Here is an 18,474-nt window from a genome sequence, read left to right as displayed (position 1 = left end):
AGAGAGGGAGGACTTTTATCGAGAAACTCGGAAATCTATTCTAGTCGTGAAAATTCACCTTGCACAGAGAATACGGAATACCGGAGGGTCTGTTTCTTCTTTTTTTTTGTAAATTTTCCACAACTCGACGACGGTTTACTAAATCGGTTTCTAGCGTTGTCGTGGGAACGCGTGGCCGCGATCTTTATTCAATTTTCATCGATCAACTCGGCGTCGAACGAGTTTACGACGAGTCGTTGTGCTCGTTTCGATCCGACAACAAACGTTTCGCGCGTCGATCTTTCGCGAAGACTGTTACCCCGGCCTGAATCAAAGTTTACGTGACGCGGATCGTCGACGCGATCACTTTTCGTCGAATCTCGTCAAAGAGTAACCGAGAGGAATCTCGTGATTCGTTGGAGGCGCGAAAAGTTACTCGACACTGTTTTGAAAATCGAATGCAACCTTGTCCCCGAGAAATGCACACGTTACGTAATTCGTGTAAACATCCCAAATAGAACCAGAGACAGGACTATCTCAAAGAAAAATTCACGGAAGACGTACGAGTGCAAACGACGAGCTTCTCCGTTTAACGAGTCAATTACAATTACAAACCTGCAACGGGGTCGTTTCCTGGTGATCGGTGCCGGAGAACGGTGGATACAATTGCGCTAGACACATAACCGCCTCGTTGCAGAATTTCAATCCCATCACCTCCTCGTCCTCTCTTCCGTAGCGAAAAGTCAACGTAATTTGACCGTACACCTGGAACACGCCTCTGGCTGATCAGTAAGCAAACAGATTGTTTAATTCCATCTCGCGATCTACCCGATTATTTCGTAGAATCTTTGCCACGGTTGGATAATACTCGGTTCGAGATAAATCGGGTGTAAATAGTTGAAATTTCCCCGGACGAAAGCGTTAGGTAATTTACATAACAAGTGCGTCGAATTCGCATTGTTCGCGGGCTCCTTCGTAACTGTGGATTCGGAGCGGGTGGAACTTTGGATGCAACTTTAATTAGGTTTGTCGGTAGCGTATCGCTTGGAAATCCACGGACAAAATTAAACCCGTGTTTGCCCTTCCACGGAACAACTTCGACCAAGTCGAAGCCAATCCGTCGAACGAGAAACGACTTTAAATCGAGTCGCCCGGGTACCCGTTGTTCCCTTTGCTCGACGATTCGGTGACGTTCGCGGGATTACGAGCAACGAAACATTTCCCGAGTGGAAAAGCTCCCGGTACTCGAGAAACGGTGTGCACTATTTCGACGTGATCGGGAAGAGTGGGGAAAAAAACGATAGACGTTCGACGACTCACCCTTTTGTCTTGCAAGTAGTCAGGGTCGACCAATAGCACGCCCTGAAGCTTGTCGATCCTCGACTCGCTGACGATTAGATCTCTGCTCGCTAAGTAGAGTGTGAGCTTGTTGTTCGGCGATGACTTCTTGTATACCCTGGGGCATAGAAAAACCTGTTTACCGAGCATCGAGACAAAGAAAGGGTGCTCGGAGCTGTCTTGACACGAACTTGTCCCGTATAGTTCCGTGTGGAGCAACGTACGAAAACGATCGATCGTCCTGTTTTCTATTTTTTTTTTTTTTTTTCTTTATTTTTAACGATACGTACAAGTTAACGAACAGCACCGAAAGAGGCGATACGAGTTAATTTTTTCGTCAAACGGCTTATTTGTTCGCAATTCTCATCCGCGGCGCCGTTTACACGAGTTAATAATTCTGTTGGGATATCGCGTTAAAACGAACACGGGACGCGTTTATACGGCATCGCGGGTATTATTAATGCCAATCGATCGAAACGGATACGTGTGCATCGATAATTGCGCGGACAGAGATGTCGGGTTGTGCATTCCTTTCGAGGGCAAAAAATATCGTTTCCAAGCCATTCGTTGTCGCGCTTTAAATTTCATTCCCGTTGAAATTATAATTTTTTTTTTTTTTTTTTTTTTCGTAAGTACCGACACCGCGGACGAATCTTCCGGATTATAATAATATTCGATAAATATTTGCCGACGGTACACATTACGGTAATTGTGTATAAAACATTAGCTTCGTAATAATTCCCCTCGGTCGGAGTAATGAATATTGCATCGCAAACAAATGTAAATGAAGAACATTGCAAATTTGTCTATCGTTCCGATCCGCGTATTAACATCAACGAGTTGCGCGCGTCGATGATACGTGGTTGCTCTCGATGACGATTAACGATACACGAAACGTTCCAAGTCGAAACGGGCAACATCTCCGGATCGCCTCGGTATCGTTTCGAATAATTACGAATAAAACGAGTTTTCCATTCGGTTGTAAATCCTTTCGTCCGTGTTTCACGAGTCGGTTCTCCTTACGTTTCGAGGATCTCGAGACACCGACGTTTACTCGGCCCGCTTGTTTACTATGAATTATCCGGTGTCTCGGGTGTCGGGCTCTCCGTTTTCCGGGGCTTATATCGCAATTAGTACCCGTGGGAAGTTTCGCTCTTAGGAGATATTTTCCCGTAGTTTTATACGAGGATGAAAAGAGAGGCTCCGGTTGCTCCGTTCGTTCGAAGTTTTTTCGAACGCAGCGTACCGTATCGTCGCGAATATTCCGCTGCTTTGTTCGGTAGCCGCGTTTGTTTACATTCCGTGGACGACCGTGCAACGGGACGCGTTAACGCGTAATATCGACGCCGAGAAACTTTTCTCGAGCGTCACGACGCGAAATGGGGCTTCCGCGCCACCACGAACAGTTTCGATTTTTCGATCGAAGCGATGCTTCGTCCGATTTTTCGTTCACGGTACGTACGACGGATCGTGTTCGATCGTGTAGTGTTTTTTCATCGCGTTACGAGAATTTCTGGCAAAATTACCTTTGATTGCTGAACGAGTCGGAGGCGTTGTCCGCGATGGCCTCGACTCTTCTGAAACACACGAAGCAGACAATCGTTTAACGCATCGGGAACGTTCGAACCGTTCGATGTGTCGTTTCCCGGCCGTGGGTTCTCACTCGTTGACCTTTTCGTAATGTAAAAATTGCGGACAACGGGAGACACACGCGATGAGAAATTCCAAGGGAAAAGAAAGAGATATCCGTCCACGAAGGAACGTAACCGTACTGGGTCAGACCCGGGCGAAAATTACTCGACACCGTCCGCATTCTGCTTACTCGTGGCATCGCGTCTCCCAACCGGTTGTCCTTTCTTTTCCCCTGTTATTCGAGTGATACCGAAGAGAGTTTTAAATTGCTTTTAATTTCGAGCGGACCGAGTTTTCAATTAAAAGACAACGTCAAAGGTCGTCGAGAGGTATTGTTACGGGTGTCGGGAACGAGAGGAAGAAAGAAAAAAAGCAACGGAGGTTGTCGAAGCACGTTGGGAATATTTAAACGCGAGGGAAGTAATCGAGTCGATTCGTTCGGTAATTGCGCCAATTTCCGTACGCTTAATCGTCCGAAATGGTAACGAACGATCGAGAACCGAAGGTAATAAATCTTTCCATCGGATCGTACGATTTATTTACATCCAATTTCGCGGATTCGTGGTACAAAGAAGAAAAAAAAAACAAGGAAAAGAAAATTCTCGACCGAGTAGTAAAAATCTCGTCTCGATTTACTCGAGAGTCGAGCCGTAATTTTCTTTGTACGGTGGAAGAAATTTTTTTCTCCTCTCGTGGGAAGAACCGACTTTTTTCTCATTTCGCGCGAACCCGGTTAAGTCAAAGGGGATTAAAACGATACACCGGCCGCGAACTCGAAGCACCGCCCTCTCGTTCAATTTGTAATTGAACGACCGTATTGTTTCTGGGAATAATTTATGCGCGAATTTCCATCTCGTCGTCGTACGTGTACACTTTCGAACGAAGCGCGGACAGAACGCGACTCGTTGAATAAAAGTGCGACCATGATCGACGCGACGTAAACGAGAACAATTTCTGTTAAATTTCCTCGATTCTCCAACCCTTTTGGCAATCGTCGCGACCGATTGTCGCGACATCGCGGTACGTGAACCGTAATTCTAATTTCCCTTTTCAAGAAGCATCCTAAAAGTCGTTTCGAACGATACGCGCACTCTTTAGTAAAAAAAAAGTCGTAGTCCGGCAGATCGTTACACGGGTCGGTATTACAAGGAAAAACGTACGCTCGAGAAAATCTACGCGATTCTGTCCCGACAAGGAAGAACAACCTACTCGAAACTCGCGTTTTTCCTCTCGGTGGGGTGCGTGGGAACAAGGATGACAAAAAGCAATCGCGGAGACATCCGAACATCGTGTACCCGATACGTTTAAGAATGGTCGACGATTGCGCGCAATCATCGACGAACGAGAGAAACTCGTTTCTGGAAGGAATTCCAAGTATCGACGAGTCGGTACGTATATTTTTCCTTTGGTACCAAAATTAACGCGCACACAGTTACAATAATCCAACGGTGGAAAAATAAGCCGAAAGTTTGGTACACGCCGTTCGTTGGAACGAAAATACATACGATGCGAGATCGTTGGTAATTTACCTCGGAAACTTTAGAAAATAACCGAACTCTTAAAGTGCTCGGTATTAAAAAATATCGCGTTCGTGGAAACATCGTAACGACCGAAGGAGACGATTCTCGATGGCCGGTTCGGCGCGAGGCAGCTCGTATAAATAACTTTTGCCGGCATGTCGATTCGTCTGGTTGATTGCTTTTTCCCAGGGGGACGGTGTTACGTTCGAAAGCACGGGATCTGTCCTACACCTACGAAAGGATTTTGCGTTCGGAGCGCCTCGTAAAGCCGAGAGAATCGGAAACGAGGATCCGGACCGGTGACTTTCGAGCATCGACGAACGTGCGTGCGATTCGTTCGAGAACCCGCGTCAACGAGTGCAACGGATCGCGTGAAACGCTTGCACTCTAACCGGTAGGGACGAGTGCCACGCGTACGCGTGCATCCACCGTGAAAATAGCGTCTCGTCCGTGACATTCGAGCGAGTTCCGCGTTTTACGGCGGCCACGTCTCGAGCCTTTCTGCTCACGGCCAATTAGTCGCGTAAAGGTTTTAAGGGCCGCGTAACATTTTACGATCGTTGTAAAACGTCCCCGGTACCTTCGGCTCGTCGTAACGCGTCCCCGAACGTATTTCCGTCGCGGATCGCCACCAATTCACCGCTTATGTCCCGCGTATCGCTCGTATCTCGTGTTACGTGGATAACCGTGTCGCGTGGCGTTTAACGAAATTTATAGCCGTAAACGAACGACAACCGACTCGGTCGGTGGTAGTTTTAGGAAAAAGAAAAACAATCAAAGGGCTCGGTGAAGAAAAGTAATTATCCGAAGGAAGGGACCGAAGTGAGACGGTTCGTTTCCTTCGATATTAAAATGCACGGTTTCTCAAAGGTACGGTATATCGGGTCAAGGATAAATTGATTTTCTTGGTTGCGTTTCGCGTGATTCGCTGCCCGTCGGACCCGCTCGCTCGCTCGCGTGCACGCGTGCCCGCTCGCCTCGTTCGAGCGGAAAACTCCCGCGGTGAGCGTATCGGGCACCTGTGTCTCGTTACAATGGTATCCCAGCGATCGTTTTATTTCGACCAGGCGTATCGCGAACTTTCGACCGCGAACGAAAGGTTCAACCTACTGTTAACGGGCATCTGGATCGTGAAACGCACTCGTGTCCCCGTATTTTTACGTTCTCCGTGCGAACAATACCAGCGAAACTCGTAGCCGCGATGTGTTTCGGTAAAACCGACTGTGGACCGTTTCACGCGCGACTTCTTTTATTAAGGATTTACTATGTATCGACGAGAACCGTGTCGGGTTTTACACGGTCCTTCTACCCCCTGGAATTTGTTTATATTTCGAAGGATACAGTTACGGTTGGAAAAGTTCCGGAAAATAAAGATCTCTGGTACGAAACGATCCAGTCGTCGCGAGGATCGAAGCTGTCGGCGAACAATTTTTTCCACGCGTCGACGAGTGCACGAATTTATTTCGATTCCACTCGAACGAGTTGTCGCGGTCTATTCGTCGGTGATTCGATTACTCGAAGGAAAGAAAAAGCTACTTTCTCGTTGTCGTGCATCGTCTCGTTGCGACACGTATGCCCCAAGAATACTTCGCGAGAAAAACAACGATCCCACTGTTCACGGTGTGCAAACCCTACGATGCAACGTCGCGGGGAACTTGATCTTTCTCAAGGATCTCCGGTACGGTTATCGAAAATATTTTCGTCCCTCGTTTCTCGTTTTCTTCCTCCTTTCGTGGATTCGTCGATCAGCGCGCCGCTCGGTGAATTTACGAGCGAATACGAGCCGACGAAACTTTTCTCGGGAAAGAAATGGCCGTTCTCTCGACCAGTTCGCCGGAATTCGACCTCGTCCCGTGGGATTTCCTCTCGAACGGTGAACGACGAGCAACGGTGAAGATCCACGTGGATAACGGAGCCACGAGATCCATCGAAGCGATAAAAAAAACTGGTGTCGTTGGCACGAGGGTAGGAAGGTACGCTCGCGCGAACGTTTCCAGGCTGTACGGACACGAGCGGACGTGCACGTTTGCGCAAGACCGTAAATATAGTCGCATCAACAGGCTGGTGCGCGTCTAACGCCACCGAAACGTTACCACGGTTGTAAGACGCGGTGTGTATGGAATACGACACCACCGCCCTTGGGATTTGCACTCGAGCTTTCGGTCTCTTCTGGACACTCGCGTGCAATGTCTCTCCCTCGAGACGAGCTTTTTGATACCCGAGACGCGGCAAAGGCCGCGAAACTGCTCCACTTCGTTCTTCTAAATCGAATTTTGCTCGACCGGTTCGAAAATTTCCACTGGTGAATTTTTTCGATTTAACAATAACAATATCGTAGTATACTAGTAGTGTGCGTGTATGTGAAAGAGAGAGAGAGATTCTCTGCAAATTCTTAACCGGACGTAAGTCAATGGGGCGTTGGAATTGTTCTCGACACGGACCCAAAGAGGCCCATCGTTTGATCGTTGTTTGGCAACCATTTCAGTAGGTATTCTTCTACGTTTTCTGCGTCTCCAGGACAGATATAAGTCACGTAGGTCCCAAAGAGCAACGAACAGCGTGATATAAGTTACGTAGGTCCCAAAAAGCAACAAACAACATGATATAAGTCACGTAGGTCCCAAAAAGCAACGAACGACATACCCGAGACGCAACAAAGATCGCGAAACTGCTCCACTTCGTTCTTCTAAATCGAATTTTGCTCGACCGGTTCGAAAATTTCCACTGGTGAATTTTTTTCGGTGTAACAATATCGATGATAGTTTATATAGTATGCTAGTCAGTGTATGTGAAATAGAGAGAGAGAGATTATCTGTAAATTCGTAACCGGACGAAAGTCGATGGGGCGTTGGAATTGCTCTCGACACGGACCCAAAGAGGCCCATCGTTTGATCGTTGTTTGGCAACCATTTCAGTAGGTATTCTTCTACGTTTTCTGCGTCTCCAGGACAGATATAAGTCACGTAGGTCCCAAAGAGCAACGAACAGCGTGATATAAGTTACGTAGGTCCCAAAAAGCAACAAACAACATGATATAAGTCACGTAGGTCCCAAAAAGCAACGAACGACATACCCGAGACGCAACAAAGATCGCGAAACTGCTCCACTTCGTTCTTCTAAATCGAATTTTGCTCGACCGGTTCGAAAATTTCCACTGGTGAATTTTTTTCGGTGTAACAATATCGATGATAGTTTATGTAGTATGCTAGTCAGTGTATGTGAAATAGAGAGAGAGAGATTATCTGTAAATTCGTAACCGGACGAAAGTCGATGGGGCGTTGGAATTGCTCTCGACACGGACCCAAAGAGGCCCATCGTTTGATCGTTGTTTGGCAACCATTTCAGTAGGTATTCTTCTACGTTTTCTGCGTCTCTAGGACAGATATAAGTCACGTAGGTTCCAAAAAGCAACGAACGACATACCCGAGACGCGACAAAGATCGCGAAACTGCTCCACTTCGTTCTGGTAAATCGAATTTTGCTCGACCGGTACGAAAATTTCAACTGGTGAATTTTTTTCGATTTAACAATATCGATGATAGTTTACGTACTATGTTAGTGAGTGTACGTATATGCGAAATAGAGAGAGAGAGAGATTCTTTGCAAAATCGTAACCGGACATAAGTCAATGGGTCGTTGGAATTGCTCTCGACACTGACCCAAAGAGGCCCATCGTTTGTTTGGCAACCATTTCAGTAGGTATTCTTCTACGTTTTCTGCGTCTCCAGGACAGATATAAGTCACGTAGGTCCCAAAGAGCAACGAACAGCGTGATATAAGTTACGTAGGTCCCAAAAAGCAACAAACAACATGATATAAGTCACGTAGGTCCCAAAAAGCAACGAACGACATACCCGAGACGCAACAAAGATCGCGAAACTGCTCCACTTTGTTCTTCTAAATCGAATTTTGCTCTACCGGTACGAAAATTTCAACTGGTGAATTTTTTTCGATTTAACAATATCGATGATAGTTTACGTAGTATGTTAGTGAGTGTGCGTGTATGTGAAAGAGAGAGAGATTCTCTGCAAATTGGTAACTAAACGTAAGTCAATAGGACCGTGGAATTGCTCTCGACACGGACCCAAAAAGGTAGGTATGAAAAGGGTCGTCACCCCAAATAAGAGCTATAATAGTGTGTTTCTGTAAAGAAGACGTTGAATCTAGCGTAGGGTGTGGTCAATTACGAAGAACCTCGAGAAGTTTTGTCTACTCGGGATATCGTTGTTGACGTTTATTACTCGAGCGTTGGTTGTATGAATACGATACGTCCTGACCCTTAAATAGAAATCTTGGGTTTATTTTTCGGGTACGAAACACGACAAGGTCACCTCGGGATTACGATTCGGGCACGAAAAGGATTCATTGTCTCTCGCTCCGATTTTAACGCGTTTTTGCAGAACGATGAAAGAAGGCTTTATTGAAACACTCGTGCAGCTCTTGCGAGTATCGAGACTTCAACGATTATATCGTTAATTTATTGTGTTTGTGGCGGCGCTACCCACGCTTGCCACCAGAGGGAAACTAACCACCAACCGTTTCCCGCAAGTTCTCGTACCTGCTCCGATCGGTATATATACGATTCTTTACCGATCTCACAATGTCCCGAAGTATTATATAAAGCAGGGCCTGCTAGAAAGCCTTACCGACGAGTCCACTAGCAGGCCCGAGATGAAACGCTCTCCCCACTCTTTCTCCTACCTTTGACCTCAGAGCCGCCAAATGTTGTTCGAAAAGTGATTTCGTTTTCCAAAATGGAGAATATATAATTTAATAAAACGTTTACACACTTAAAAAAAATCGTGTTTCATTTTCACCAAAAAGAACGAAATGAATTTCCGAGCAATCCGACACAATATATATATATATATATATATTATACAAAGTACGTCCAACGTTCTAAGCATCCCCTGCGCTCGAACACCGTGCAAAAGTAGTTTAAAATCGGAAGGGTACAGATTAGGCTGTTCCCTCGCGAGTGTGGACGGTAGATTAGGTGTTGTCCCTGGTGAACGTGGGCGATGGAATAGGTCGTTCCCTCGCGAGCGCGAAACGAGTTCAGAATCGTTAAAGTCGCGCAGAATCGAGCACGTCGTTCCGTTATCGTTCGCGTACACAATATCGGGATATGTTTGCGCACCGAGTTTCGTGCGAAACTCGAAACGCATCGCGAGCTGTCATCGCGTTTATCAACGTCCGTCGCAATCTCACTGCCGAGCGGAACGCGCGGGCAAGCAGGTGAAACGAGAACCGAATTCAGCGGGCGAATTACCTCGCGGAACGAGCTTCTGGTTCAAAAGTACTAAGAGAAACAATTTTTTCTGCTCCGTCGTCGGTAGCGAACCGTCGCGAGATTCTCTAATTTCGCGAAAACAGTTTCACCTTTTCCCCTGCCAGGTATCTCCGTCCGTGGTGGAACTTTTCATCGAGTTGTACGGTACCGATGCGTATTTTAAAGAAGTAAGCCAGCTCGACCCACAAAGGAACATCCCGAGAGAGAAATCTTCTTTTACACGAAGCGTTGTATACGTAACTTTGCCTACCCATCGGACGTACGTTCTGTTCTTTCGTGTTTGCCAAGAAACCTTTCGAACAGTCACTTTATCGATGATCGAACCGGTATTTCTCCTTTTAACGACGCGGCTATGGAGCGAGGGAGAATTTTTTTTCGGATAACCACCGGAGATATCTCTCTCGAAAGATTTCCCGATCGTCGAATCGATCTTTCGTTCCCTACGATTCTCGTCGCCGCGATACATTTCCTGTGTCTCCTAACAACTCGATATTTTCCGTTCGATCGCGTCGAGCCTGGTTGTATTCGAAATCTCGAAAGATTTCCAGATCGACGAATCGAGCTTTCGTTCTCTACGATACTCGTCGCCGCGATATATTTCCCGTGTCTCGTAACAACTCGATATTTTTCGTTCGATCGCGTCGACCCTGGTTATATTCGTAACTATCCCGATTCCGTTTCCCAACGAGCGTTTCGAACCTTGAATTTATTTTCGTTGCATTCCCCGCTTGTTTTCCTGGAGAATTATTTAGATGGTCGCGCGTGTCCATTCTTCGTCGCTCGGGGTCGTGGGTGTTTTCGAAACGTTTCGCGTCTCTGGGAACTCGATGGGACGAGAATTACGCTCGATCCGTAAAGCTGGGCGAACGATGCGCTTCTAATTGGTCGCGATCGGCCCGCTTTGTTCCCGATTTCCGTGACGCGAGTTGTGTTCGCGATATTACGCGATTATCCTCGAGCAACGGCCGATCTGCACTTAATTATTATAGAAGCAATCCGGAGAAAGGAAACGAGCCCCCGATGCTCGCGTTTCGCCCGACACCGTTAATAAATATCCATATCGGGTTCGTGCGTAGGTAAACGGTAGTTTCGAACGAAACGTGTATAATACAATTAACGCTAAGTTTGAATTAATCGCGAGTTACAATTACCGCGCGGACGATACGGAAGAAAGGAAATTCCGGTCGAAATTTAATATCAATTGCGATGCATTAATATTCGTTACGATCGTTCTCGTTACGTACCGCGATTCTCGCCGGTGTTGCGAGTAATTCACCGAAAATAAACATTACACCGACTCTTTTCGAAAATCAATCGCGCGGTTCCCACGTTTGTACGCGTATTCCACCGGTCGCGAAGCTTAACGCTTAATTGTAGAATATTGGCGTTGCTCGTTTCGTATGATCGGCGGTAATTTTTATCCTGGTCTACGTAAAATTTACGCGTACGCGTAAATCGGTGGCCGCGAAGTGCTCGTCGAAGTAAATGGAAATATTTTCTTCTCGTTCGCAAAACAAATGGAAACCGACACCGCGCTGAAAACCGGTCAAAATTCAACCGGACCACCGTGGTGAATTCGGTATCGATCGCGAGTAACTCCAGCGCGTTTTCAGGGACCATTTACTAAAATGTTTTTTCACCGATGAATGGTCCGTCGACTGTAACCCCCATACCGCGAACGAACTCTGTGTCCCGATAGGAAGCATCACCGGGTGACTAGCTCGTTAAATTCCCGGTTTGGTATCCGCGGGACGAAGTGCGTCGTAACCGCGAGCATCCGTGATTAAAATTTTTGAAATTCAAATCTCCCGGAACTTTCGTTACGTAGACACCGATCGGATATTTTCCGAGTTCTCGAAACCCGGAAATATCACCGGTTCGGGTTTTTCCCCACTAGAGTCCACTCGGTGTTCGTCCCGGTTGAATTTTCGTAACGTTCGCGACTGGTATACTCGTAACTATCCACCCGATGGATCGAAGCTCGCTATTCGACCCAGGGGGAAGCTTTCGTTAACGACTTTCTCTCTTCGTTGATGACGAAACGACCGCTATCGAAAGGGATCAGCGTCGAATAATTATCTCTCCCGATTCGTTGGAAAACAGCTCGGCGGATCGTGGTGCGCGTGGCACGGAATACCAACAATTTCCGCTCGGTCGATGTCGTTACGGGACGCGCAACATCGGAGAGACAAGCCCATCGTCCATATTTATCGAGAGGTTGACTCCTCCTCTTGGCAAGGAGGCGAGAAGAGATCCCCGATGGCGCGTCGAGACGCCGCGATCGACCTTTCTTGGTCCCGATCGACCGAGTACGGTTTCAATTTCCTGCGAACGTTCGCCCGAGTTTCAATTTACTCTCGCCGCCTGCCAGGGCCGTCTGGTGGGTGTGAATTAATTAGCTTGTCGTAATTAATCAGCGGCGTGCCCTTCGATGGGGCGTAGTTAACGTCAGAGCCGCCGAACGTCTGTTTCGAACTCCTAGGGCGCATCGTGGTGCGTTTGTTTCTTGGCGTTCGTTGGTTCGTTCGATCGCTCGTGAACGCGCCGAGTGGAAAAGTGAATCTCGTCTCTCGTCGCGAGGTTAGATGTAGCTCGAAAGAGAATTTATCGTCCCTGACGCGTACACCGAGCGGCAGGGAGCCACCGAGTGGCAAAAACACGATGCACTTTAACGCGTTCCCTCGACCCTCGAGATTTATCGCGGCACATCTTTCGTCGCCACGTCGTCCCATTGATCCGGGTCTTAGTCCCGATGGAGTCCCGTTCGACTCTAGCGGTAAAAGTCACCCGACAACGAACGCGTACTTCGAACTGTCGACACACCGAACACTCCTATGTCTTCGATGATACCAACGCGGGGAAAAGTTTGTCGAAGTCACCTCGAGAACGATGGCTGTTGGAAAGTAGGTATTCTCGGTTCGAGATCTACGGATCAACGGGGTTAAAGGCACACACTTGGATACCCATCAGTGGCATGCGCGGAACTCTCCCTTCTTCGATATCTTTGTTTTTTCTTTGGTATTCCCATTGTATCGTAGACGCGAGTTCAGTACGTTCGGGATGTACTCGATCTGAAGACCTGGGAGCGTACGAGTTCTTTGAAAGAACGTTTTCTCGATAGCAGTGTCTTTTCTTTACTGTTCACGGATAGTCTTTCACTATTCACTAAAATATACCTAGATCCAGAGAATTAGTTATTCCCGGTCAAAGTGCTTGGTAGAAGTGGCTGCTAGGTAGTAGATAATTAATTGGTAGAGATGACTGTTGGAAAGTAGGTATTCTCGGTCCGAGATCTACGGATCAACGGGGTTAAAGGCACACACTTGGATACCCATCAGCGGTATGCGCGGAACTCTCTCTTCTTCGATATCCCTGTATTTCCTTAGGTATTCCCATTGTATCGTAGACACGAATTCCGTACGTTCTGGATATACCCGATCCGAAGACTTGGAGTTCTTTGAAAGAACGTTTTCTCAATAGCAGTGTCTTTTCTCTACCATTCACGGACAGTCTTTCACTATTCACTAAAATATACCCAGATCCAGAAAACTAGTTATTCTCGGTCAAAGTGCTCGGTGGCTACTAGAGGGTAGATAATTTCTATTCGCGATCTCCCGATCGACGTGACGATAAACGCAAACCTCTGTACCGATGAAAATTACGTTGAACTTTACGCGCGACACTCATTTTCCGCTTCGTCCATTCTACCCGAAATTAATCTCTCGCTGCGCGTTTCGGTTTCAAACGGCGGCGAATCTAACGCGCAAAGGGTGCTCGAGTTTCAAACGAACGGATCGATAACGATGCGCGCGAGAATTAGTAGAGAAAAGGTACGTCGGGTGATTCGTGTCCTTCCAGTCCACCGGATCTGGTTTTCCTCGTCGAGTCGATCTCACCGAGTACGAGCTCACGCGAAGTCACGCGTACGCTTCACGATGAAAGTGGGCCCAGTATTCTGGCCAGCCAACGACCGTGAAAATCAGTCGACGCGATTAACCTTGATCGAGGAGTGCTCGAGGTTTCGATATCGAATATTCGCGAATCATCCCCTTTCGACACGGTTCTCCGGTTAATTACACGTACGTTGGAATCTTTGGTGTACCATTGTCCGTATCGGTTCTGATCGTCGCGAAGTTTATCTTTCGAGTTCGATCCATCGTGTCCACGGACCGATGTCCAACAGGACGCGGTACCGAACGTCGATGCGCACGAACTAACCGCAAATCAATTAATCCGATTAATTAGGCAGTCGAGAGCGGTAGCGGGGGCCGTACCGAGGCGTAGGATTCGTCCGTGATCGAATCCGTGGGCGATAAATAAGGTTTCCAGTGATTTTCTCTCCAACGACCATTGATAACCTCTAACATTAACCGCGAGAGCTATCCGTTTTACTTGGTCCGCAGGACCTTTGTTTCTCGGGGTAATACCATTGCCGTGCGGACCACCCTGGTGATCATTATCGGTGAGCAAATATAGCAATGGGAAATTTGAATCCGCGAAGCTGGTTCCCCGGGTCACGGATAAAGTTACAGTCGAGGTCGTTCGGTTACCTAAGGCGATCGGCGTTAAGTAGACCAGGTTGAACGTTTCAGTATCTCGCGGACCTGAAAGCTGATCTTGATATTTGGCCAACCGAAATCAATTACCTCTACCATCGCCGGGAACGATGCTTCCCGTGCGGACTGTATCGGAGCTATAAACCTTCGGAACCTCTGTAACCCACATTACTTTTGGCTTTTGTCGTAAAGTTACGTAACGAGACATTGACAAATCGAAGGCCGAATTTTCGTGAAAACGAGCGTATCCATACTGGTTATAGTATCGCGAAGTAGTAGAAAATTGGACTTACACAGACATTGGAGTCGCACAGGGTTACAGAGGAACCGACAAACTCCCAAAACCGTGCAAATGGGTATCCCAAAATGTACCAAACGATCGAAACTATTGTACAATTTCAGTGTTTACGTTAAGAGAGAGAAGAAGTAACTTTAAGAGTACAATTTTAATTATTAATCGAAGGCAACGCAGTGACTCGAGAACGTATCGATCATTTTGCTCGTCCACTTTCGTTCCATCGTTTCACTGGGTTCGTTTCTACACTTATCCGAAGGATACGTCCCATCGACGCGGTAAGGTTCCAAGCCGTGCAAAAGGTCAAGGAACGGGATACTCCTTTAACAGGCAGTCTCACGAAAGGGGTGTCGTTCGTTTGGCAATTTCGAGCTGGGCTCGCGGATCTTTTTCGTGGCTTATCGCGTCGAATCTATCCACGACGGACGGTTCTCTGCATTCGCGTTTCTCCATTTACGGTAAATTGTCCCGTAGTCTGGCTACGGTCCGCGAATTTTCTTTGAAAGCTCCGCTCTCCTTCTTCTCGGCGATGTTTTTTCGCCGTGGGTACGCGAAACGAGGAGTCGCGGAAAGGAGAGAGGATTTCATTCCCGTAATTCCTTTTCGGATTCGTCGCACGCCACGCGGAGAGCCCTTTGCGGGGTTTTCGCGCGGAAATTGTGTGTTAATGGAATTGCGAGCCGGGCGTTATTGAATTTGCGTATTCGCTCGACGATTTTCCACCGAGTCACCGATGCCCGCGACGATTGCCGCTTGGCCTCCGCCGAGCTTTCGATTTTACAAAGTCGTTTCATTGTTCGTGAGTCGCGTTCTTCTTTAATATCGAAGCGTTTCACCGACCGCGACACAGTCTCACGACCGTATCTCGATTTCTCATCTCGCGTTCGCTTTATTCGGAGATGGTTGATCATCGTGTCCAACTCGTTCCCGCGACTCGTAAATCTTCGATGAATCCTCCGCGACGTTTCCGACGCGCGATTCAGCAGTCGCGTTTAACTCCGAGAATATTCATTCCGAAAACGTGGCACGTGTCGCCATTTTTACTCCCTCGAATGGTATGTTCTCTCAAATTTATTTACGACACGGTTGGAAGTCACTGTTAAGAAACACTTGGATGTGAAAATTTTAATCGCAACGGAGATCCTTCTTTCCACTATGAAAGTGTTCGGTTTACCAACCACGACAAACATACACGAATTTTATCTTCAAACCTATTTACAACCCACTTGGAAGTCACTGTTAAGAAACACTCGGGTGTGAAAATTTTAATCGCATCAGAGATCCTTGTCACCACGAAAGTGTTCGGTTCGCCAGTTACGACAAACATACACAAATTTTATCCTCAAACCTATTTACAGTCCAGTTGGAAGTCACTGTTAAGAAACACTCGGGTGTGAAAATTTTAATCGCATCAGAGATCCTTGTCACCATGAAAGTGTTCGGTTCGCCAGTTACGACAAACATACACAAATTTTATCCTCAAACCTATTTACAGTCCAGTTGGAAGTCACTGTTAAGAAACACTCGGATGTGAAAATTTTAATCGCAACGGAGATCCTTGCCACTACAAAAATATTCGGTTCACCAGCTACGATAAACATACAAGAGTCTTCTCCTCAAACCTATTTACAGCTCAGTTGGAAGTCACCATTAAGAAACACTCGAATGTGAAAATTTTAATCGCACCAGAGATCCTTGCCGCCACGAAAGTGTTCGGTTCGCCAGTTACGACAAATATACACAAATCTTACCCTGAACCCTATTTACAACCCACTTGGAAGTCACCATTAAGAAACACTTGGATGTGAAAATTGTAATCGCATCGAAAATCCTTCTTTCCACCACGAAAGTGTTCGGTTTACCAACCACGACAAACATACACGAATTTTCTCCTCAACCCTATTTACAACCCACTTGGAAGTCACCGTTAAGAAACACTCGGATGTGAAAATTGTAATCGCATCGAAAATCCTTCTTTCCACTATGAAAGTGTTCGGTTCACCAGCTACGACAAACATACACGAATCTTATCCTCAACCCTATTTACAACTCACTTGAAAGTCACCATTAAGAAATACTCGGACTTGAAAATTTTAATCGCATCGAAAATTCTTCTTTCCACCACGAAAGTGTTCGGTTCACCATCCACGACGAACATACACGAGTCTTATCCGCGTAGACATCCACGCAGAATATACTCGAAGCGGATACATCCGTCATCGGCACTCCGGGCACTGCTCGCGACACGATTCCAGTCGCGAACACTCGAGCGGTTAACGCAAACAGCTGACTACCAAGCGTATCCCTGTCCCTAGTCACGGTGAATAGTACCAAAACCTCGTGAAAACGTACCGAACGCGCTCCGAAACTTCTTAAAGAAGTGTACCAGTGAATTTGTACAGGAGAGACGAGAGCCGTCCAAAAACTCTCGTAAATACTTTCCCGATAAGGTGACGCTTGGATTTATTTTCAACGAGAGAACCGCGTTCATTCGTTAACGATACTCTCGCGAGGATGAAACGAGAAACACCGTGTTCGGAAGTGTGGTCGATGATTCGGCACGTTTTACAGAGTCGACGCGCATCGAAGAGGAGTTATCGTATCTGTTGGAATGAATGCAACAATGATCCTAAGAGTGCCAGATGTCGATAGCGAACGTCTCTGTGAAGAGTTACCGTTTTAGCGAAAGTCTCCGTGGAGAGTTACCGTTTACCGAATATCTCCGTAGAGAATATACTAACGTAATGTTCGAATGAATGCAACAATGATCCTAAGAGTGGCAGATATCGATAGCGAATGGTCGATGTCAGTTTTAAGGACTGTCTCCATATTGGCGCGGAAGGGTCGTCAATGGTTTGGCTATTTTCCTTTTGGATTTTTCTATTCAGTTCCAAGTCGAGAGTCACGAAGACCACACGACACTTTTATCGTTCACGTCAAGTCATACTACTGTATACTTGTTTCTTTGGGCTTTCTATTCTCATATGTACAAAAACTATTCTAGATACGCGAGATCCCTGCATATTATAATAAACTACATATTATAATCTACTGTATAAAACTACATATTATAAATCTGAACTTTACAACAGAATCTCGCGACCAACGAACAAAACGACGTTCAATCCCTTTGGAAGCGGACGAATAGGAAACTACCATTCGAATCGCGTTTTCTAATGATTAGTCTAACAACGCGTAGATTCTCTAATTCCCAATCCGTGTCTCTCCGCGATTTCTCGTCCGATCCGCTACGAGTGGTCTAACGATGTTCCCGTGGGTTTCGAAATAGGCGCGGCAGACGATCGTAAATCGGTCGTTCTCGAATACCGCGGGACCCTTACCGGGCAGGGTCGTCGTCGATAATATTGTTCAACGAGCAGGGATTACCACGAGGATCGCGTGCTCACCTGTCGGCTTGCGTGTCGACGTGTTGCAGCTGTGGCACCGATTGGCTCTGCTGTTGTCTCTGGGCTTGGCTCTCCGTTCCCGACGCGATGATCTCTTTCCCGCTGCTACCTTTCGCGACGTCCTTCTCGCGTGTCTCTTCTGTCACCTCTTCGTCGCCGCACTTTTTCTTCTCCACCTGCACGGAACAGAAGCGAGACGGTGGAATTTTCATAATAATCGAACGGAAGATCGACGCAACATAGTAAATTCTTGTACGATCGCTAGATTCGATCCCTGGTACCCAACAGAGACGATCTTCCCCGACCATGGAACTAGCGAACCGTAAAATACAACGTCTTCGTAACGCAAACTTCTACCCGGGTCTTCCCTGGTATTTAAATACCAGGGAGTCGATGAAGAAATAAAATTGAAAAAAAAAAACCTCTCGCTGAAATATTTTTATTAGAACGTCGA

General features: G+C 46.8%; 2 protein-coding genes across 5 annotated transcripts in view; one reads left to right on the top strand and one right to left on the bottom strand.

The window, feature by feature from the left end:
• The window catches only part of LOC143143548 (sex-regulated protein janus-A), a 74,421-nt gene that overhangs the window by 25,608 nt on the left and 30,339 nt on the right, over positions 1-18,474 (top strand). The window lies entirely within an intron of this gene.
• Positions 1-18,474, bottom strand: part of LOC143143545 (arrestin homolog) — a 50,873-nt gene that overhangs the window by 23,763 nt on the left and 8,636 nt on the right. For 3 of the 4 annotated variants that reach the window (XM_076304913.1, XM_076304914.1, XM_076304915.1), the window contains exons 3-6: positions 18,021-18,196; positions 2,844-2,894; positions 1,300-1,435; positions 595-744 (exon numbers count right to left, since the gene is read on the bottom strand). In XM_076304913.1, the coding sequence (XP_076161028.1) occupies positions 595-744; positions 1,300-1,435; positions 2,844-2,894; positions 18,021-18,196 (513 nt within the window). The remainder of the gene's footprint in view (positions 1-594; positions 745-1,299; positions 1,436-2,843; positions 2,895-18,020; positions 18,197-18,474) is intronic. The other variant, XM_076304916.1, reaches the window with a different exon arrangement.

The sequence above is a fragment of the Ptiloglossa arizonensis genome, chromosome 2 (assembly GCF_051014685.1).
Source record: "Ptiloglossa arizonensis isolate GNS036 chromosome 2, iyPtiAriz1_principal, whole genome shotgun sequence".
Classification (NCBI taxonomy): Eukaryota; Metazoa; Arthropoda; class Insecta; order Hymenoptera; family Colletidae; genus Ptiloglossa; species Ptiloglossa arizonensis.
Note: the sequence above shows the minus strand (reverse complement) of the source record. Positions and strands in the feature narration are given on the sequence as shown.